General features: G+C 45.9%; 2 protein-coding genes across 14 annotated transcripts in view; one reads left to right on the top strand and one right to left on the bottom strand.

Moving 5' to 3' along the window:
* Positions 1 to 3783, top strand: part of MORF4L1 (mortality factor 4 like 1) — a 71293-nt gene extending 67510 nt beyond the window's left edge. For both annotated transcript variants that reach the window (XM_040342226.1, XM_040342225.1), the window contains exons 10-12: positions 684 to 856; positions 951 to 1035; positions 2787 to 3783. In XM_040342226.1, the coding sequence (XP_040198160.1) occupies positions 684 to 856; positions 951 to 1035; positions 2787 to 2871 (343 nt within the window). In that variant the 3' untranslated portion in view covers positions 2872 to 3783. The remainder of the gene's footprint in view (positions 1 to 683; positions 857 to 950; positions 1036 to 2786) is intronic.
* Positions 1 to 22500, bottom strand: part of KIF23 (kinesin family member 23) — a 912882-nt gene that overhangs the window by 619763 nt on the left and 270619 nt on the right. The window lies entirely within an intron of this gene.

The raw sequence follows: 22500 nt of genomic DNA, 5'->3' as shown, positions 1-22500 counted from the left end.
TTAGTGCGAGAGCAACTATTCTAGCACTAGACTTCCTCTGTAACTCTAAACTGGTAACCTGTAAAAAAAAATTCAAGCGTCGCCTATGGAGATTTTAAGTACCGAAGTTTTGGCGCCATTCCATGAGTGTGCGCAATTTTAAAGTGTGACAAGTTGGGTATCTATTTACTCGGCGTAACATCATCTTTTACATTATACAGTTTTTTTTTTTAACTTTACTGTTTTGTTTATTTAATTCATGAAACCGTATTTTCTTTCCCCCAAAAAAAGCATTTGAAAAATGAATGCGCAAATACCGTGCAAGATAAAAAGTTGCAATGACTGCCACGTTATTCCCTGGGGTGTCTGATATATATATATATAGGTTCTGAGTAATTTTCTAGCAAAAAATGTATGATTTTTACATGGAGAGAAGTGCAAGAGTAGGCGCGGTATGGTAGTGGTTAATTACTGAAATAAACTTTTTGATGATCACATTTTTTGAGATGCACAAGTACACCCGTGGGCCAAAGTGTGTATATGTGTGTGTGTGTGTGTGTGTATATATGTGTGTGTATATATATATATATATTATAGTGTGTGTGCGTGCATAATAAATAAAATGTATGTAATGTATAAATTATGTGTACGTTTTTGTTTTGTTTTTTATACCTGCTTGTATATGACTTGTGATCTTCTTGCAGGGAGTTTGCGGTGAATGAAGTTGTAGCCGGTATTAAGGAATACTTTAACGTTATGCTGGGCACACAGCTACTGTACAAGTTTGAGCGCCCTCAGTATGCGGATATCTTGGCAGATCACCCCGATTCCCCAATGTCCCAAGTCTATGGTGCTCCCCACCTGCTACGCCTTTTTGGTAAGCGTTACGTATTCTGGTACTATGTATTTACCCTTTTTAGTATTGTTCTACTCCTCCTTACATTTTATCTTTTGGCTTCTGGTCCATATAGTTCGTATTGGAGCAATGTTATCATATACTCCGTTGGATGAGAAGAGCCTGGCCCTTCTACTGAACTACCTGCATGACTTCCTGAAGTGAGTGATTTATTGTGATTTGTAGTTTTGTGTTCAGTGCATGAATTGTCAGAAGTCTGCTGTTTGTGACATGAAATTACCCGCCAGACTATTTTGTGTTTTGGTTCTGCAGAGTTGGGATAAGACCCCTGTTGTTGCACTGAGGCGGAAAAAAAAAGCTAAAAAATTCTATTGCAAAAAAGTGGAAAATCTCACTGAAAAGCTACTGGCGTTTTTTAAAAAGTTATTTTAATGTCCAGTGTGCACGAGGCCTTATACTTGGCTGTGCAGGAACAACTTGCATAAAGCAAGAGTCTTAAGGCAACAAAATTGTGTTGTGATTAGGGGTGCAACGGATCGTCATTGATCCGTGATCCGAATGGGTCAGCGTCCGCCGATCCACGCGATCTGTGGATTGAGCCCATAGGAAAGGCCGCAGCTTCCGCCTAGCTCCGGTACACCCGGCGGCGGCCTAGGTGAGCTTTCCAGAGCGGTGCTGACTGGGGAGATGTGGACATTACAGTGGGGGGGGGAGGGGGGTGGACATTGGAGTGGGGAGGGGGGGACGTGTGAACATTGGAGTGGGGAGGGGGGGACGTGTGAACATTGGAGTGGGGAGGACGTGTGAACATTGGAGTGGGGAGGGGGGGGGACGTGTGGATATGGCAGTGTTTCTCAATTCCAGTCCTCAGGCCCCCCCAACAGGTCAGGTTTTCATGATTTCCATTATTTTGCACAGGTGATTTGATCAGTTTCACTGCCTTAGTAATCACCACAGCCTTTTCATCTGAGGGAAATCCTGAAAACCTGACCTGTTGGGGGGGCCTGAGGACTGGAATTGAGAAACACTGGGATATGGTGAGGACATTACATTGGGGGAGAGGTGAGGGGGATGACGACATTACAGTGGGGGAGGTGAGGATGGGGGACGACATTACAGTGGGGACTATATACGGTGGTGATCCGATCCATGTGTTTTTGATCCGGTGCACCCCTGGTTGTGAACCAGTAAGATAATCGTGTTCCGATAACTGAAAATGATCTGCCAACAGGAGCAACGCACAACTTTAGGCTGCATTCAGTGTGACTGCAGCTTGGGTACAATCAGTGCAGATACTCTAATTTTAATTTAGCTTATATATATAAATAACATTTTCTGAAAGCAGACACCATAGAGAATAAAATTAGCCTAAAAGACCCTGCATGGCTCCTCTGGGCTAACCTGAATGTATTGCAAAGCAGATTCCATTGCAATACATCCCTTCCCTGCTATGCTAGCCGGGGACACAGAGAGGTAATGGTTTTGCACAGAGCAGCCCTGATCCTCCTCTTATGTCCCTCTTCGGTGCTCCTGGCTCCTCCCCTCCTGCTGGGTGTCCCCACAGCAAGCTGCTTGCTATGGGGGCACCTAAGCAGGCGATGCACTCTCAAGCCGCAGCTCTGTGTGTCCATTCAAAAATGAAGCCTTGGCTCGTCCCACCCCCTGTGTGTCTCCTGATTGGCTCACTGGCTGTGATTGGCGGCAGCAGCAGGCGCCGCCAGTTGCGGCTGCTGCTTTCAAAAGCCAATCGGGAGTGTGAGTCCCAAGAGAGGCAAGGCTCTCGTGGACGTGGCTGGATCGAGATGAGGGGCTCAGGTGAGTATGGGGGCGGGGGGGTTCTTCTTCTTTTTTTTTTTTTTACACCTTCATGCATAGAATTGGTAAACTGTTTCCAGAAGTACTTCTTCTTAATAACCTTTTTTTTTTTTTTTCTCTCTTTCATACTTTCCAGGTATTTGGCCAAAAATTCCTCCACATTGTTCAGTGCCAGTGACTACGAGGTTGCACCCCCTGAATACCACAGGAAGGCTGTATAGTCTCCATATCGACCATTTCTGCTCAAGATGCAGCAGCGAGTGTCCAAGGCTTGCTTGATATCATTCTAGTGTGACCTTACAAGTGACTGGCGGATGCGAAGAATGCGTGTTTTTCCTTCATTGTGAATGAACTTGTGGGGAGGGGGGGGCGGGGAGGCTTCAGATCACCGGCCTAGCCTTCAGACCCGAGACAGCCATGTTTATCAGTGACTGGAGACATCTGAACTTTTTGTCCAGTATTCTAGACGCATTGGGTGCGTGGCTGAAGACTATTTCTGAACTGAAATCGGACAGTCTCCCCGGCTTTCTAGTACTGCTTTCATGGTGATTGTGTGGTTTGCGGCCTTGGTATTTGTTCACGTGATATGTACTCTCACGCCCCGGCATTGGGCCACTCCCATCTGGAAGATCTTGCGCTTGAAAATGGTTCCGAAGGTGTTTTGGAAGAACAAGGCTGCTGTTAACATCCTGGACTTCTGAAGAAAAAAAAAATAATTGCCTATCGGATGCCTTGTATTTTGTTAACGTGCTCCTGACTTCATGTTGATTCACAATTCTAGTGGGATTTTGTCTGGGCCCCGGGACCAAAAGTACACCCTAACCTCACGTGAAGCCCGTCACAATGTCTTAATTTTTATCTTCAGTGCAATTTTTATTTTAAAAGATCGCTCTCTAGGTGTGTAAACTTATTTTTTTTTCTTCGATCAACCTATTGTGTTAGATGAAGAAACTTGAAGCGCCGCTCGAAGCTGAGGCTTGGCGGTGTACAGAAAATGGGAGCGGCCGTCTGGTTCACTCATCCAGAAATGTCCAACTGTTTTGCACGAGATGCCACTCAAACCGACCCAGGTGCTAACGTGATGTGTGGCCTCTGCCAGCGCCGCCCCAGGTAATACCGCTCTAACCGACCCGGCGCTAATGAGACGTGAGGCCTCAGCCAATGCCGCACCAGGGAATACCGCTCCAACCGACTTGGCGCTAACGAGATGTGAGGCCTCCATCGGCACCGCTCCAACCAACCTGGCGCTAACGGGATGTGAGGCCTCCATCGGCACCACTCCAACCAACTTGGCGCTAACTAGATGTGAGGCCTCAGCCAGCTCCGCTCCAGCGAATGCCACTCAAACCAACCAGGTGCTAACGAGATATGAGGCCTCAGCCAGCGCTGCTCCAACCAACCCGGCACTAACGAGATGTGAGGCCTCCATCGGCACCGCTCCAGCCAACTTGGCGCTAACTAGATGTGAGGCCTCAGCCAGCTCCGCTCCAGCAAATGCCACTCAAACCAACCAGGTGCTAACGAGATATGAGGCCTCAGCCAGCGCTGCTCCAACCAACCCGGCACTAACGAGATGTGAGGCCTCCATCGGCACCGCTCCAGCCAACTTGGCGCTAACTAGATGTGAGGCCTCAGCCAGCTCCGCTCCAGCAAATACTGCTTCAACCAACCCAACGCTAACGAGATGTGAGGCCTCAGCCAGCACCACTCCAGCGAATACCGCTCAAACCAACCCGGTGCTAACGAGATATGAGGCCTCAGCCAGCGCCGCTCAAACCAACCCGGTGCTAACGAGATATGAGGCCTCAGCCAGCGCCGCTCAAACCAACCCGGTGCTAACGAGATATGAGGCCTCAGCCAGCGCCGCTCCAACCAACCTGGTGCTATGAGATGTGAGGCCTCAGCCAGCGCCGCTCCAACCAACCTGGTGCTATGAGATGTGAGGCCTCAGTCGGCTCCATTTTTAGCAAATACCGATTCAACCAACCCGGTGCCAACGAGATGTGAGGCCTTAGCCAGTGCCGCTCCAACCAACGCGGCACTAACAAGATCTGAGACCTTCCGCCAGCGCCCTTCTAGCAAATATCGCTCCAACCAACCCGACGGACGCTAACGAGATGCGAGGCCCCAGCCAGCTCCGCTCCAGCGAATACCGCTCCAACCCACCTGGTGCTAACGAGATGTGAGGCCTTTGCCGCGTTTCGACCCGCCTGTCAGGGCTTGGTCACACAGGTGGGAGATACGAGCAGGACAGAGACTTGAATTCGCATCATCCGCCGTGAAGGGGGAAGTGACGACGTGTGTGTGATTTATGTATTGACAAGAAAGGTTTGTTGAAAATAAGAGACCAATTTAAAAGGATATTGCGAAAAAGGGGAAAAAATGATAAAGAAAAATGAATAACGTTGGTGAAAAATCATGAATAAAGAGAAATTTTCAAGTATTAAAAAGAGTGGGGGGGGGAAAAAAATATATAATATATAATATATATATATATATATATATATATATATATATATATATATATATATATATATATATATATATATATATATATATATATATATATATATATATATATATATATATATATATATATATATATAAAATGAATAAAGAGAAAAAAATCCAAGGTATAAAGAACTTAAAAAGGGGAGGAATATATACATCTTTTATTCCTCCCCTTTTTAAGTTCTTTATACCTTGGATTTTTTTCTCTTTATTCATTTTCATAAGTTTTATTCAAAGGTATAAAAGACTGGAAAAAAGGAGGAAAATAAAATAGTGTGAATTATTATTATTTTTTTATTGAAAATTCTTATTTTCACTCTTCATACCTTTGACATTGTTCTCTCTATTCGTGATTTTCACCAATTTTATTCAGTTTTTTTTTTCATTTTTACTATTTTTTTTTCTCAATATCCTTTTCACTTTTTTTGTCTCACCTCGCCTATTTTCAACACACCTTCCTTGTCAATAAATATCACACAGGTTTCCACTTCCCCCCTTCACGTCCGAAGGGTGCGAATGTAAGTCCCGCAAATATCTCCCACCTCTATGACCAAGCCCCGACGGCTGGGACGAAACGCGTCACAGGGGCCTGGCTGGAGCCACACATCTCGTTGTCACCGGTATGGCTTGAGCTGCGTCTCTCATGCAAAACAGTTTGGCCTGTTGTGTAGAGCGATTGATTCACCAACCCGGTCAAGAGACATAACCAATCAATACATTTATTTTTTTCCCCCGTTCTGAGCTGAAGGGCTTTGGAGGTAAATGCTGGCAGATGGGGGTGGCCGGCAGCGTTATGCACCCGCCTTCTTCTAGAAGTGCTTTTTGACTCATTTCCTGTTATTTTCTTGTTTTATAACAGTAACTGCTTGTCCTGTATCTGCATTTCTGCATCTGGGTGTGTAAAAAAAAATAATAATAATCTTATAACTGGTGTCCATTCAAAAAAAATATATTGTCGTGTAGATGTTTTTTAAGAGACCTGAAATGTTCGTTCTGCATATCTGTGTTGATTTGTTGGGCGGGACGGTGTGGGGGGAGGGGCGTTCACAGCACCCCCACATAAGTATGAAATGAAAGCCGTGGAGGAGCACAGAGCTCTGTTTTTTTGAGTGTTCTGGTGGCTTTCTACATTTAATACTGAAATGTGTGTGACACACGAGGGGGGAGGGGAGGTTGTCCCCGATTAAACCCAAGCAGTTGCTCTCCTGGGTTGTCAGGCTGCAGTTCTGCTACGTTTGGCCATTCCACGAGGGGGGGAGGGGTTTGACGTTCTCTCGATCGTTCTAAAAATTTTGAGCAGCACTTTGCTGAGCATGGTCCTCGATGTTCAGAAATGTCTTTTAATGCATGACCTTGTTTTATGTTTTGCTTTAAATGTACAAAAGATGTTCTATAAAATAAAGGTGCTGTTAATGCCACGGTGTGCATTACTGATTTGACTTTGCTGGCTTTTTTTGAAGACTAAAAAATAAAAACGCACAAGGGCGCTATTCTAGACAGGAATGTGCAGTATATTGCGTTACATTAACCCGAGACTTCTGATACTTGTGTGTTTTTTTGTTAAGCTAACAAGGATTACCAGGATGGTAAGATTGCTATAACCCAGTGGTCTCCAAACTGAGGCCCGGGGACCGGATGTGGCCATTTCCTTGCCTTTTGCTGGGCCTTGGGGCACTATACCACCAGCTGGCACCAATGATAAGGCACCATTCCCCCCCCCCCCCATTGACATGACTGAGGTGCTATTCCCCCTACTGACATGATGAATGGGGGGGGGGGCATTCCCCCTAGTGACATGATGAATGGGGGGGCCCATTCCCCCTAGTGACATGATGAATGGGGGGGCCATTCCCCCTAGTGACATGATGAATGGGGGGGCCCATTCCCCCTAGTGACATGATGAATGGGGGGGCCCATTCCCCCTAGTGACATGATGAATGGGGGGGCCCATTCCCCCTAGTGACATGATGAATGGGGGGGCCCATTCCCCCTAGTGACATGATGAATGGGGGGACCCATTCCCTCTAGTGACATGATGAATGGGGGGGCCCATTCCCCCTACTGACATGAATGGGGGGGCCATTCCCCCCCCTACTGACATGAATGGAGGGGCCATTCCCCCCCCCCTACTGACATGATGAATGGTGGGGGGGGCAACTGCCCTACTGACATATATGGGGGTGCCATTCCCCCTACGGTCATGAATGGGGTGCCATTCCCCCTACTGACATGATGAATGGGGTGCCATTCCCCCTACTGACATGATGAATGGGGGGGCCGTTCCCCCTACTGACATGATGAATGGGGGGGCCGTTCCCCCTACTGACATGATGAATGGGGGGGCCGTTCCCCCTACTGACATGATGAATGGGGGGGGGGTGGCATTCCCCCTACTGACATGATGGATGGGGGGGGGGCATTCCCCCTACTGACATGATGGATGGGGGGGGGGCATTCCCCCTACTGACATGATGAATGGGGGGGGCATTCCCCCTACTGACATGATGAATGGGGGGGGCATTCCCCCTACTGACATGATGAATGGGGGGGGCATTCCCCCTACTGACATGATGAATGGGGGGGGGCATTCCCCCTACTGACATGATGAATGGGGGGGCATTCCCCCTACTGACATGATGAATGGGGGGGCATTCCCCCTACTGACATGATGAATGGGGGGGGGCATTCCCCCTACTGACATGATGAATGGGGGGGGCATTCCGCCTACTGACATGATGAACGGGGGGCCATTCCCCCCTACTGACATGATGAACGGGGGGGCCGTTCCCCCCCTACTGACATGATGAACGGGGGGGCCGTTCCCCCCTACTGACATGATGAACGGGGGGGCCGTTCCCCCTACTGACATGATGAATGGGGGGGCCGTTCCCCCTACTGACATGATGAAGGGGGGGGGGCATTCCCCCCCTACTGACAATTCAATACAGGAGTGATCAGAGGGCCGTTGGAGCTTACAATCTAGAAGGGAGGGTCAAGTGGAACAAAGGGTAGTTGGCTGTGGGGGGTGATCAGATGGACAAAATGAAAATACAGTTGTTAGGTGTGGGTAGGGTAGGCGTCTCTGAAGAGGAGGCTTTTCAGGGATCCTCTAAAAGCTAATAGAGAAGGCGATAGACGGGACAGCTTGGGGTAAGGAGTTCCATAGGCTTGGAGAGGCTCTGGAGACGAGCATGGTGATTAGAGAGGAGGTCTTGAGAAGAACGAAGAGGACGATTAGGTTGGTATTTAGAGACTAGGTCAGTGATGTGGGGGGGGCAGAGTTGTGGACGGCTTTGTAGGTAGGTAGTTAGTAGTTTGAATTTAATTTGTTGGGTGAGGGGAAGCCAGTGGAGGGATTGACAGAGAGGAGTAGCGGAGACAGAGGTCAGTAAGGTGGATGAGTCTGGCAGCACCATTCATGATGGACTGAAGGGGGGATAGAGCATGCAGAGGTAAGCCAATGAGGAGGGAGTTGCAGTAATCGAGGCGAGAGATGACCAGGGAGTGAATTAAGAGTTTTGTGGTGTCATTGGTTAGAAAGGGGCGTATTTTGGAGATGTTGCGGCGGCAAGATTTGGACAGTGATTGGACGTGAGGCTTGAAGGGGAGTTCAGAGTCCAGGACTACTCCTAGGCAGGGTCGCCATCAAGGGGGTACAGGCAGTACACCTGTAAGGGGCCCGGATGGCAACACCCTTTTTGAATTTTTTATAAAAAAAAAATTATACTTTTTATTAACCACTTAAGCCCCGGACCAATATGCTGCTAAATGCCCAAAGGCGTTTTTACAATTCGGCACTGCGTCGCTTTAACGGACAATTGCGCGGTTGTGCGACGTGGCTCCCAAACAAAATTGGCGTCCTTGTCTTTCCCCACAAATAGAGCTTTCTTTTGGTGGTATTTCATCACCTCTGCGGTTTTTATTTTTTGCGCTATAAACAAAAATAGAGCGACAATTTTGAAAAAAATTCAATATTTTTTACTTTATGCTATAATAAATATCCCCCAAAAACATATATAAAAAACATTTTTTTTCCTCAGTTTAGGCCGATGCGTATTCTTCTACATATTTTTGGTAAAAAAAATCGCAATAAGCGTTTATCGATTGGTTTGCGCAAAATTTATAGCGTTTACAAAATAGGGGATAGTTTTATTATTTTTTTTTTTTTTTACTACTAATGGCGGCGATCAGCGATTTTTTTCGTGACTGCGACATTATGGAGGACACTTCGGAAAATTTTGACACATTTTTGGGACCATTGGCATTTTCACAGCAAAAAATGCATTTAAATTGCATTGTTTATTGTGAAAATGACAGTTGCAGTTTGGGAGTTAACCACAGGGGGCGCTGTAGGAGTTAGGGTTCACCTAGTGTGTGTTTACAACTGTAGGGGGGTGTGGCTGTAGGACTGACATCATCGATTGTGTCTTCCTATAAAAGGGATCACTCGATCGATGCGCCGCCACAGTGAAGCACGGGGAAGCTGTGTTTACATACGGCTCTCCCCGTTCTTCAGCTCCGGGGAGCGATCGCGAGGGGGCGGCTAGAAACGAATAGCCGCGCCGTCGTCCCGGATCGCTGCCCGCGGGTTACTGGCCGCCGCATGTACCGGGGGGGGGGGTCCCTGTACGTGCCATTCTGTGGACGTACATATACATGCAGCGGTCGTTAAGCGGTTAAAGGGCCCAGGTCCCGGATATATATTTTTTTGTTTTTTTATTATAATAATTCTAGCCCTAGCCCTCCTCTGTAGCTTAAAAGATGCAACCTGTAGAGTTTTTTAAACGTCGCCTATGGAGATTTTTAAGGGTAAAAGTTTGACACCATTCCACGAGCTTGTGCAATTTTGAAGCGTCACATGTTGGGTATCCTTTTACTCAGCGTAACATTATCTTTTACAATATATAAAAAAAAATTGGGCTACCTTTACTGGTGTCTTAATTTTTAATTCAAAAAATATTTTTTTTTTCCAAAAAAAGTGTGTTTTGTAAGACCGCTGCGCAAATACGGTGTGACAAAAAGTATTGCAATGACCGCCATTTTATACTCTATTGTGTTAGAAAAAAATATATATAATGTTTGGGGGTTTTAAGTAATTTTCTAGCAAAAAAAAAACTGTTTTAATCTTGTAAACGCCAAATCTGAAAAACAGGCAAGGTCCTTAAGTGGTTAAAATTGCTAGCAAGTACATGCGCTAGACAAGCTGTCACATAGGAAAATCCCCACCACTACCCTTGGGGGCCGTATTGTAACTCGACTTGTATAAATGGGGTCATGTATATCAATTGTAGGCCTGGTGTAGGTTGGTGTCGTGGGTAGAAGAGACTTAATTGCTCTACATGTTTCGTGCGGACGTACTTCTTCAGGTTGGTACTCAATGTGGAAAAAATATATACAAAGTATCAACAGTTGATATATAGTATACTAATAAATGGTAATTATAGGTTGTCTAAGGCTCCATTCACACCTAGGCGTTTTTACGCCCGACGCTATTGCAGCCTGCAATACGCTGGAGGGGTGATTTAACATTGTCGGCTATGGAGATGGTTCACATCTCCACGCCGAAACGCCGTACGCTTGAAGCTCAAAACAAGTCCCGGACCCTTTTTTTCAGGCGGCTTCGGCATAGCCGACAATGTTTAACCACCCCTCCGGCGTATTTTAGGCTAAAAAACTATGCGTTTTGTCATGGCAAATCGCGGGACAATACGCCGCGTTCAGGTGTGAATGCAGCCTAATTACAAACACCACGCCCCTGCCGTGAGCTCCGTGACCGTGGGATCTTGCGGTTTCTATGTCCGCCGGTGTCCCGTGATCGTGTCACAGAGCTGCAAAACACGTAAACGAGGCATTTCCCTGTTCTGCCTAGTAACGGGACACTGATCTACTGCTTCCTGTCATCGGGAGCAGTGATCAGTGTCGTGTCACTCAGCCTATCCCCACACAGTTAGAAGCACTCCCTAGGACACACTTAACCCCTTCCTCGCCCCCTAGTGGTTAACCCCCCCCCTTCCCCGCCAGTGTCATTTACAGAGTAATCGGTGCATTTTTATAGCACCGTCCGCCATAGTGTCGCAGGCACGATAAAAATCGCAAATCGTTGCCATTACTAATAAAAAAACAAATTTAATAAAAAAAAAAATGACATAAATCTATCCCCTATGTTGTAGATCAGGGATATGCAATTAGCGGACCTCCAGCTGTTGCAAAACTACAAGTCCCATCATGCCTCCTGCCTCTGGGTGTCATACTTGTGGTTGTCAGAGTCTTGCTATGCCTCATGGGACTTGTAGTTCTGCAACAGCTGGAGGTCAGCTAATTGCATATCCCTGTTGTAGATGCTATAACTTTTGCGCAAATCAATATACGCGTGAGAATTATTATTTTTTCACCAAAAATATGTAGAAGAATACATATTGACCTAAACTGAGAAAGACATTTTTTTATTTTTTGGTGATTTTTATTATAGCAAAAAGTTAAAAAAAAAATATTTTATTTTTTCAAAACTGTCACTCTTTTTGTTTATAGCGCAAAAAATAAAAACCACAGAGGTGATCAAATACCACCAAAAGAAAGCTCTATTTGTGGGGGGAAAAAGGACGCCAATTTTGTTTGGGAGCCACGTCGCACGACCGCGCAATTGTCAGTTAAAGCGACGGAGTGCCGAATCGCAAAAAAAATGGCAGGTCATTGGGCAGCCAAATCCTCTGGGGCTGAAGTGGTTAATGTTGGCACTCAGGAGAAAGTAAAAAAAAAAACTTTTTATTTATTTTTCCAAAAATGGAGGTCCTTTTTTATTTTATTAATAGCGCAAAAAATGTAAAAAAATAAACAGAGGTGATCAAATGCCACCAAAAGAAAGCTCTATTTGTGGGGGGAAAAAATTTACACAAATTCTATTTGGGGTACAGCGTCGCACGACCGCGCAATTATCAGTTAACATAGTGCCGAATCGCAGTGACCTGGTCAAGAAGAGGAGGATAAATCTTCTGGAGGTCAAGTGGTTAAAGTGGTTGTAAAGGTACAGTGTTTTTTTTTTCCTTTTTTCTCCTAAATATCTTCCTTTACCTTAGTGCAGTCCTCCTTCACTTACCTCATCCTTCCATTTTGCTTTTACATGTCCTTATTTCTTCTGAGAAATCCTCACTTCCTGTTCTTCTGTCTGTAACTCCACACAGTAATGTGAGGCTTTCTCCCTGGTGTGGAGTGTCGTGCTCGCCCCCTCCCTTGGACTACAGGAGAGTCAGGACGCTCTCTACGTTGCAAATAGAGATAGGAGCTGTGTGTTAGTGAGCATCCTGACTCTCCTGCAGTCCAAGGGAGGGGCGAGCACGACACTCCACACCAGGGAGAAAGCCTTGCATTACTGTGTGGAGTTACAGACAGAAGAACAGGATTTCTCGGAAAAAAAGCAAAATGGAAGGATGAGGTAAGTGAAGGAGGACTGCACTAAGGGAAAGGAAGCTATGTGCCTCCTGCACATATACGTTGGCAGAATGGCACGGCTTGGCACAAGCACGTCCTCTTTAAGTGCCCGCGACCCGGTCCGAAGCTCCGTGGCCGCTGGAGTCCCGCGATCGGTCCCCGGAGCTGAAGAATGGGGAGAGGTGAGTGTAAACACAGCTTCCCCGTTCTTCACTGTGGCGGCGTCATCGATCGTGTGTTCCCTGATATAGGGAAATACAATCAATGACGTCACACCTACAGCCCCGCCCCTCTACAGTTAGAAACACATATGAGGTCACACTTAACCCCTACAGCGCCCCCTAGTGGTTAACTCCCAAACTGCAACTGTCATTTTCACAGTAAACAATGCATTTTTAAAGCGGAGTTCCGGCCACAATTTCACTTTTTATATATAAATACCCCTGTAATACACAAGCTTAATGTATTCTAGTAAAGTTAGTCTATAAACTAAGGTCCGTTGTGTTAGGTTGTTACAGCATTTAGAGACTTTATAAAATAGAAATTGACTGGGGTCATCTTAAGTGTGGGCATCATGAAGCCAGACTGTATGACTTCCTGGATTTCAGCCTTGCAGATCTCGCACATGCTCAGTGCTGCACAAGCAGTGTAATAGGTTTCAGATCAGGTTTCAGCACCTGTACTGTCCAAGTCACATGATTCTTTGAGACTGGGGAGTGCACAGACTCCTGGAAAGTTACGCCCACTACATTCCCAGGAGTCTGTGCGGTGTAGGTTAGGAAGCTTAAGCACCTAGGTGCAGGAAGAGGGAAGATTAACTATTCTGCCTAGCAACAACACTTTGAAGGCATCTAAAAAACATTTTTTTTTTCTTAAAGGACTAATGAAATTTTTTTAAAACTACTGATGTAATGTTATATTTATGGGTGGAACTCCACTTTAAATGCATTTTTTGCTGTGAAAATGACAATGGTCCCAAAAATGTGTCAAAATTGTCCGAAGTGTCCGCCATAATGTCGCAGTCACGAAAAAAAAAAACGCTGATCGCCGCCATTAGTAGTAAAAAAAAAATAATAATAATAAAAATGCTATAAAACTATCCCCTATTTTGTAAACGCTATAAATTTTGCGCAAACCAATCGATAAACGCTTATTGCGATTTTTTTTTTTTTTTTTTACCAAAAATAGGTAGAAGAATACGTATCGGCCTAAACTGAGATGTTTTTGGGGGATATTTGTTATAGCAAAAAGTAAAACATATTGAATTTTTTTCAAAATTTTCGCTCTATTTTTGTTTATAGCGCAAAAAAATAAAAACCGCAGAGGTGATCAAATACCACCAAAAGAAAGTTCTATTTGTGAGAAAAAAAGGACGCCAATTTCGTTTGGGAGCCACGTCGCACGACCGCGCAATTGTCAGTTAAAGCGACGCAGTGCCGAATCGCAAAAACTGGCCGGGTCCTTTACCTGCCTAAAGGTTCCGGGTCTTAAGTGGTTAAGGAATACAGAAAAAAAAAAAACGCATGCTTGAGACAAACTACACAATGGGCCGATAAATGAAAAAGCAAACACAATATAGTAAATACTACTAAAGGAAATGATCAGCTGCCTTCGTCGTTTCCCAGGTTTTATCGCACGTTTATTGGCCTTACTATAACCGAACACGGGTCACCCCGAGGAGAGCAAATGGAACTTTTTTTATCTTCTTGTGACCGCGCCAACGTACTCGCCCCATTACCATGACAATGAAAGACATTCCGATCATTCCATAGTATAGTAGTTGTGGTTTCGGAGGTCTCCATTTCTTTGTGTTTTTGTTACCTTTACTGCTCCTGTTCAACCGTGCCACCTCCGCCTCTACCAACAATGGCGCGCAACCTTCTTTTATCTCTTTCCCAGAAAGGAATCCGAAAAAAAAAAAAATCCTTTGTTAAATGTTTGTGTGCTGTATATGTTCAGATATATGCTCCAACCTGCCTCATTGTTTGTTTTCTACTACAAAGACGCTCGAATTATTATTATACAGGATGCATATAGCGCCAACCGTTTACGAAGAAGCACTTTACAACAGGGGTTGACAAATTTGCTTGGAATCTAGGAGCCGGCTAAAAAAGTTAGGAGCCAGAAAACGCACCCCGTCCCGACGAGCTTGCGCGCAGAAGCGAACACATACGTGAGCAGCGCCCGCATATGTAAACGGTGTTCAAATCACACATGTGAGATATCGCCGCGATTGGTAGAGTGAGAGCAATAATTCTACCCCTAGACCTCCTCTGTAACTTAAAACATGCAACCTGTAGATTTTTTTAAACGTTGCCTATGAAGATTTTAAAGGGTAAAAGTTTGTCGGTATTCCACGAGCGGACGCAATTGTGAAGCGTGAAATGTTGGGTATCAATTTACTCGGCGTAACATTATCTTTCATAATATTAAAAAAAATGGGGATAACTTTACTGTTGTCTTATTTTTTTATTAAAAAAAGTGTATTTTTTTCCCAAAAAAAAGTGCGCTTGTAAGACCGCTGCGCAAATACGGCGTGACAAAGTATTGCAACGATCGCCATTTTATTCTCTAGGGTGTTAGGATAAAAAATATATATAATGTTTGGGGGTTCTAATTAGAGGGAAGAAGATGGCAGTGAAAATAGTGAAAAATGACATTAGAATTGCTGTTTAACTTGTAATGCTTAACTTGTAATACCAACGGCCACCACCAGATGGCGCCAGCTCACATCTGGTGGTAATAACTTGTAATACCAACGGCTCACCACCAGATGGCGCCAGTCCCACCTTCCAAGCCAAGTCGCCAGGACACTATTTCTAGTCGCCATGGCGACCTGGCGCCCGGGATTTGTCGAGCCCTGCTTTACAATATAAAAGGGAGACAATACGGTTACAATGCAATAAGAGCTTACACTCTAATAGGGTGGGGCATGTGGTACAAAAGTGAGTGAGTAACTTGCATAGCGCTACAAATGGAAATCACCTCAAGGCGCTTTACATCCAGTGTTGTACTGATCCTTCAGAAGAGGTGGGTCTTTAGTTTTTTCCTAAGAGCCTCATGGTTTTCTGCCATGCGAATGGTCGTGGGTAGAGTAATCCAAAGCCAAGGTCTTTGGACTGCAAATCTACAATCTCCCTTAGACTTGTTGCAGGATTTGGAGAAGGTTTTGGTTAGTTGACCGGAGGACGCGATTGGTGACGTAGGGTTTTATTTTCTCGCTTAAGTATTGAGGAGCGTTTCCTTGTGCGCATTTGTGGGTGAGGCAGAGTGTCTTAAAATGTGATCCGATCCTTTACGGCTAGCCAGTGGAGTGACCTCAAGACCGGGGAGATTGGTTCCCACTTTTTTTTTTTTTTACCTGTTACCGGTCTGGCTGCCGTGTTCTGGACTGACTTGTAGACGCGAAATCCGGTCCTAAGTAGAGAGAGTTTGCGTAGTCGAGTCGGGAACTGATGATTGTTCCAACCACTACTGCTGTATCCTCTTCCGGGATGAAGGGGATGAGTCTACGTAGCAAGCGGAGAAGATGGTGAGAACCGCTGACTACTGCTCCTATTTGTGCGTCCATCGTCATGTCTGAGTCAAAGATGACTCCGAGGCTTTTGACTTTGTTGCTTGGGTTGATGGGTTGTTCAAAGATGGTGGCAGGTGTCCATGTGGTCCTGGAATTAGATTTGCAATTTGCATGAAGGAGTTCTGTTTTTGGATCCATTGAGTTTGAGTGAGCTTTCAGTCATCCAATAATCGATCAGAGTGAGGCATTTTCCTAGTTCCTGATAGAGTTGTCCCGATACCACTTTTTTAGGACCGAGTACAAGTACCGATACTTTTTTTCAAGTACTCACCAATACCGAATAGCGATACTTTTTTTTTTAAATGTGTCCCCAAATGCAGCCATGTCCCCCCACAAATGCAGCCATGTCCCCCCACAGATGCAGCCATGTCCCCCCATATGCAGCCATGCCCCCCCCCCATATCCAGCTATGTCCACCCATATCCAGCCATGTCCCCCCCCCATATGCAGCCATGTCCCCCCCCCCATATCCAGCCATGCCCCCCCCCATGCAGCCATGTCGTCCCCCCCATGCAGCCATGTCTCCCCCCCCATATCCAGCCATGTCCCCCCATATGCAGCCATGTCTCCCCCCCCCATATGCAGCCATGTCTCCCCCCCCATATGCAGCCATGTCTCCCCCCCCATATGCAGCCATGTCTCCCCCCATATCCCCCATATGCAGCCATGTCTCCCCCCATATCCAGCCATGTCCCCCTTACCTGCATCCCGCTGCCGCCGACTGGTTAATACGCGCGGGGAACATTACAGCTTTCATTTGAATAGCTGTAATGATTCGCGCTGCGTATAGACACTCCCCCTTGCTCGGGATTGGACAGTTCACCCGAGCAAGGGGGAGTGTCTATACGCGGCGCAGCGGGAAAGACTACAGCTATTCAAATGAATGCTGTAATGTTCCCCGCGCGTATTAACCAGTCGGCGGCAGCGTGGATGCGGCGTAACGGCGGGGGGAGTATTCTATTTCGGTATCGGGGGTATTTGCGGGAGTACGAGTACTCCCGCAAATACTCGGAATCAGTCCCGATACTGGTATCGGTATAGGGACAACCCTAGTTCCTGATATTGGTGTTTTTTGGTGTTACAAAAGGTTGTAACTGTGGGGAATGAGCTGATGGAAGCGGTAAAGGATTAGTTGGAGGTGTGATAGGCTTCCCTGAGTGAGTGAATAACTTGTATAGCGCTACAAATGCGAACTGAATCGCCTCAAGGCGCTTGGTATCCATTTCCTTCCTTATCCTTCAGAAGAGGTGGGTCTTGAGTTTTTTCCTGAAGGCCCGATGATTTTCTTCCATTCGGATGTTGGTTGGTAGAGCGTTCCACAGCCGGGGTCCTTGGACTGCGAATCTTCGTTCTCCTTTTAGACTTGTAGCGGGACTTGGGGATTTGAAGTAGATTTTGGTTGGTTGATCGAAGAATGCGATTGGGGTTGTGGTATTTTATTTTCTTGCATAAATATTGAGGGGCGACTCCTTGTGTACATCTGTGAGTGAGGCAGAGGGCCTTGAATTTGACCCGATCCTTTACGGCCAGCCAATGAAGGGTCCTCAGGGATGGGGTGATTGATTCCCAGAGTTTTTTTTCCCCCCGTTATCAGTCTGGCTGCCGTGTTCTGAACGACTTGTAGACGAGAAATCTGTTTTTTGGGGAGTCCGAGGTAGAGGGAGTTTGCATAGTCGAGCCTGGAGTTGATAATTGTTCCAACTACTACTGCTGTATCCTCTTCCGGGATGAAGGGGATGAGTCTTCGCAGCAGGCGGAGAAGATAAAGAGATCCGCTGACTACTGATCCTATTTGTGCATCCATCGTCATGCCAGAGTCAAAGGTGACTCCTAGACTTTTGACTTTGGTGGGGGGGTGGCGTCCATGTCGTCCTAGAGTTTGTCTTTCGGTTGGCGTGAAGCAGAAGAAGTTCTGTTTTGGATCCATTAAGTTTAAGGTGACTCTCCGTCATCCAATTGTCTATCAATGTGAGGCATTGTTCTAGTCCGTGATATTGGTCTTTTTTGTTGCTGATGCAAAAGTTGAGTGTCGTCAGCGTAGGAGTGGTAGAGTAGGTCCTGTCTACTGATGATTTTGAGGAGTGGGCGGAGGTATATGTTGAAGAGTGAGGGACTCCGCATGAAATGGTAAGTGCTTGCGAAGTGAAGGCTCCTAGTAGATTCACGTAGCATTTACGGCGGCGGATCTCCTGATACGCCGCCGTAATTTGAATTCTGCGCCGGCGTATCCTTACGCCGATTCACAAAGGCAGATAAGCTTTAAAAATAGGCTTCCTCCGCCGACGTAACTTGATTGCGGCGGCGTAGAATTGTGTGCAATCTGACGTTGGCCGCTAGGGGCGCTTCCGTTGTTTTCGGCGTAGAGTATGCAAATTACCTAGATACGCCGATTCACAAACGTACGTGCGCCCGGCGGTAGTTTTTTACGTTGTTTGCGTAAGTCGTTTTCGCCGTAACGTTGCTCCTGCTATTAGGAGGCGCAGCCAATGTTAAGTATGGACGTCGTTCCCGCTTCGAAATTTGAATTTTTTACGTCGTTTGTGTAAGTCGTTCGCGAATAGGGCTGGATGTAATTTACGTTCACGTCGAAACCAATACGTTGTTGCGCCGTACTTGGAAGCAATGCACACTGGGATATGTACACGGACGGCGCATGCGCCGTTCGTAAATCATGTCAGGTCATCACATATTAGCATAAAACACGCCCCCCTTCCCCATTTGAATTACGCGCGCTTACGCCGGCCCCATTTACGCTACGTCGCCGCAACTTACGGAGCAAGTGCTTTGTGAATACTGCACTTGCTCCTGTAAGTTACGGCGGCGTAGCGTAAATACGATACGCTGCGCCGCCGTAACAAGAAGCGCAGGTACATGAATCTAAACCACTGTCTGTGATCGATTCTCCAGGAACAATGTGAACCAGGGTAGATCAGAGTCTGCGACTCCGGCTACTTCTGTGAGGCGAGTTAGCAACATTTTGTGGTCTACTGTGTCAAAAGCAGAGATGAGTTTTCAATGGATTGCCTGAAGGCAGTTAGATTAGGGCAAGGGTCTTCAAGCTACGGCCCTCCAGTTGACTTTTACCATTTAAAATCTCCATAGGCGAAGTTTAAAAAAAATTCTACAGGTTGCATGTTTTGAGTTACAGAGGAGGTCTAGGGCTAGAATTATTGCTCTCGCTCTATCGATTGCAGCGATACCTCACATTTAACAATGGCTCATGGGATGTGTAGTTTCCCAACAGCTGGAGGGCCGTAGTTTGAAGATCCCTGGATTAGGAGATAGCCGGAAAGGTTGAGGTAGAGAGTTCCAGAGGGTGGGAGGGGCTCTGGAGAAATCCTGGAGACGAGACCAGGGAGCTTGAGAGCAGGAGGTCTTGAGAGGAAGGTTTGGGTGATATTTGGAGACTAGATTGGTGATGTTGCTCGGGGCAGAGTTGTGCAAGGCTTTGTATGTTGTGGTTAGTATTTAGAATTTAATTTAATTTCCCGGGGCGATCGGGAGAAGGTATAGGGATTGGCGGAGAGGGGTGGCAGACACAAAAAATATATTAATAAAAATGCAATAAAACGATCCCCTATTTGGTAGACACTATAAATTTTGCGCAAACCATTTAACCACTTAACCCCCGGACCATATTGCTGGTCAAAGACCAGGCCACTTTTTGCGATTGTGTCGTTTTAACTGACCATTGCGTGGTCGTGTGACGCGGCTCCCAAACAAAATTGACGTCCTTTTTTCCCCACAAATAGAGCTTTCTTTTGGTGGTATTTGATCACCTCTGCGGTTTTTATTTTTTGCGCTATAAACAAAAATAGAGCGACAATTTTGAAAAAAAAATATTTTTTTGCTATAATAAATATCCCCCAAAAGAATATAAAAACATATATTTTTTTGCCTCAGTTTTGGCTGATACGTATTTTTCTACATATTTTTCGTAAAAAAAAATCGCAATAAACGTTTATTGATTGGTTTGCGCAAAAGTTATAGCGTTTTCAAAATAGGGGATAGTTTTATGGCATTTTTCGTAATATTTTTTTTTTACTAGTAATGGCGGCGATCAGCGATTTTTATCGGTACTGCGACATTATGGCGGACACTTTTGACACATTTTTGGGACCATTGGCATTTTTATAGCGATCAGTGCTATAAAAATGCATTGATTACGATAAAAATGCCACTGGCAGTGAAGGGGTTAACACTAGGGGGCGGGGAAGGGGTTAATCATGTTCCCTGGGTGTGTTCTAACTGAAGGGTTGGGAGGGGACTGACAAGGGGAAATGACAGATCGCTGTGTATACATTGTATGAACAGACGATCAATCATTTCTCCCCCTGACAGGACCGGGAGCTGTGTGTTTACACACACAGCTCCCGGTTCTCGCTCTGTAACGAGCGATCGCGGGGTGCCCGGCGGCACGCGCGTCGGAGTCAGGGGCGAGCGGGGGCGCGCGTGTGCGCGACCCTAATGGCTGCGCGGCGAGAGGACGTTTAGCTACGTGATCTCGCCCAGCAGAGCCGACCTTCCTCCGTATAACTGTGGCGGCTGGTCGGCAAGCAGTTAATAAACGCTTATTGCGATTTTTTATTTTTTTTTACCAAAAACACGTAGAAGAATACGTATCGGCCTAAACTGAGGGAAAAACAACGTGGTGATCAAAAACAACCAAAAGAAAGCTCTATTTGTGGGGAAAATTTTTTCGCACGACTGCGCAATTGCCAGTTAAAGCGGCGCAGTGCCGTATTGCAAAAAAAAATGGCCTAGTCATTAAGGGGGAAAATCTTCCGGGCTGAAGTGGTAAGAAGTAAAAGATCAGAATTTTTTACCCTTTGCTTTTAAAGGTTTAGGGTCTTTTTGACCCCAGATCTCTCTATAAAGAGGACCTGTCATCTTTATTTCTATTACAAGAGATGTTTACATTCCTTGTAATAGTAATAAAAGTGATGAAAAAAAAAAAAAAATTCAAGGGACAGTGTAAATAAAATGTGTGTGTGTGTGTATATATATATATGTATGTATATGTGTGTGTATATATGTATATATATATATATGTGTGTGTGTGTATATATATAATTTTATTTTTATTTTTTTTCTTAAGCACCACATCCCTCCATAAAGTGATACTATGGGTTAATTTTTTTTTTTTTTTAAATAACAAACATGTCATACTTGCCTCCACTGTGCAGCTCGTTTTGTACAGAGTGGCCCCGATCCTCCTCTTCTGGGGTCCCACGGCAGCTCTCGTGGCTCCTCCCCGCAATAGATAACCACCGCTCTTGGAAGCTCTCTCCTGAGGGGGGTTACCTCCCCTATCATACAATCGGCGTCCATAACCGCCGAGTGTATGACTCGGCCCTGCCCCCCGGTGGCCGCGTCATTGGATTTGATTGACAGCTGCGGGGAGCCAATGGCTGCGCTGCTATCAATCTATCAATCTACCCAATGAAGAGCCGAGAATCCGTGGAGAGAAGGATGGTGGGATTGCGCACATGGAGATTCGGGGTTTTTCGGCGTAAGGTTACTCCTGCTATTAGGAGGCGCAGCCAATGCTAAGTATGGGCGTCGTTCCCGCTTCGAAATTTGAAGTTTGTACGTCATTTGCGTAAGTCGTCCGCGAATAGGGCTGGACGTAATTTACGTTCACGTCGAAACCAATACGTCGTTGCGGCGTACTTGGGAGCAATGCACACTGGGATATGTACACGGACGGCGCATGCGCCGTTCGTACAAAACGTCAATCACGTCAGGACATCATAGATTAACATAAAACACGCCCCCTCATCCACATTTGAATTACGCGGGCTTACGCCGGCCCCATTTACGCTGCAGCAACTTACGGAGCAAGTGCTTTGTGAATACTGCACTTGATCCTGTAAGTTGCGGCGGCGTAGCGTAAATACGATACGCTGCGCCGCCGTAACTATGCGCGCCCCTACCTGAATCTAGCCCATTGTGTTTTTTTTTATTTTTCTAAATTAATTTAATAAAAAAAAAATCCCAAAAAATTGCGTTTGAAAAACCGCTGTGGAAATACCATGTGACATAAAAAAATTGCAACAATCACCATTTTATTACCCAGGCCTCCTAGCAGATGCCGCCAGCCATGGGCATCTGCTGAAATTTTTTTCAGGGGGGGGCACTTTAGCAGCTGCCATACAGTCGCATTTAACCCTTTCCTCAAACGCTAGCGGGGGTTAAAAGTGCCCTCTAACGGCCGAATAGCGCAGCTAAAACGATGGTAAAATGCCGCTTTTTAGCAGCGCTTTACCGATAACGCGGCCAGCTGGCAGTGTGAAATAGCTTTTGAGATAATTCAGCTTCGCTCCATGCCCATATA

Source organism: Rana temporaria, chromosome 3 (assembly GCF_905171775.1).
Source record: "Rana temporaria chromosome 3, aRanTem1.1, whole genome shotgun sequence".
NCBI classification, from domain to species: Eukaryota; Metazoa; Chordata; class Amphibia; order Anura; family Ranidae; genus Rana; species Rana temporaria.
Note: the sequence above shows the minus strand (reverse complement) of the source record. Positions and strands in the feature narration are given on the sequence as shown.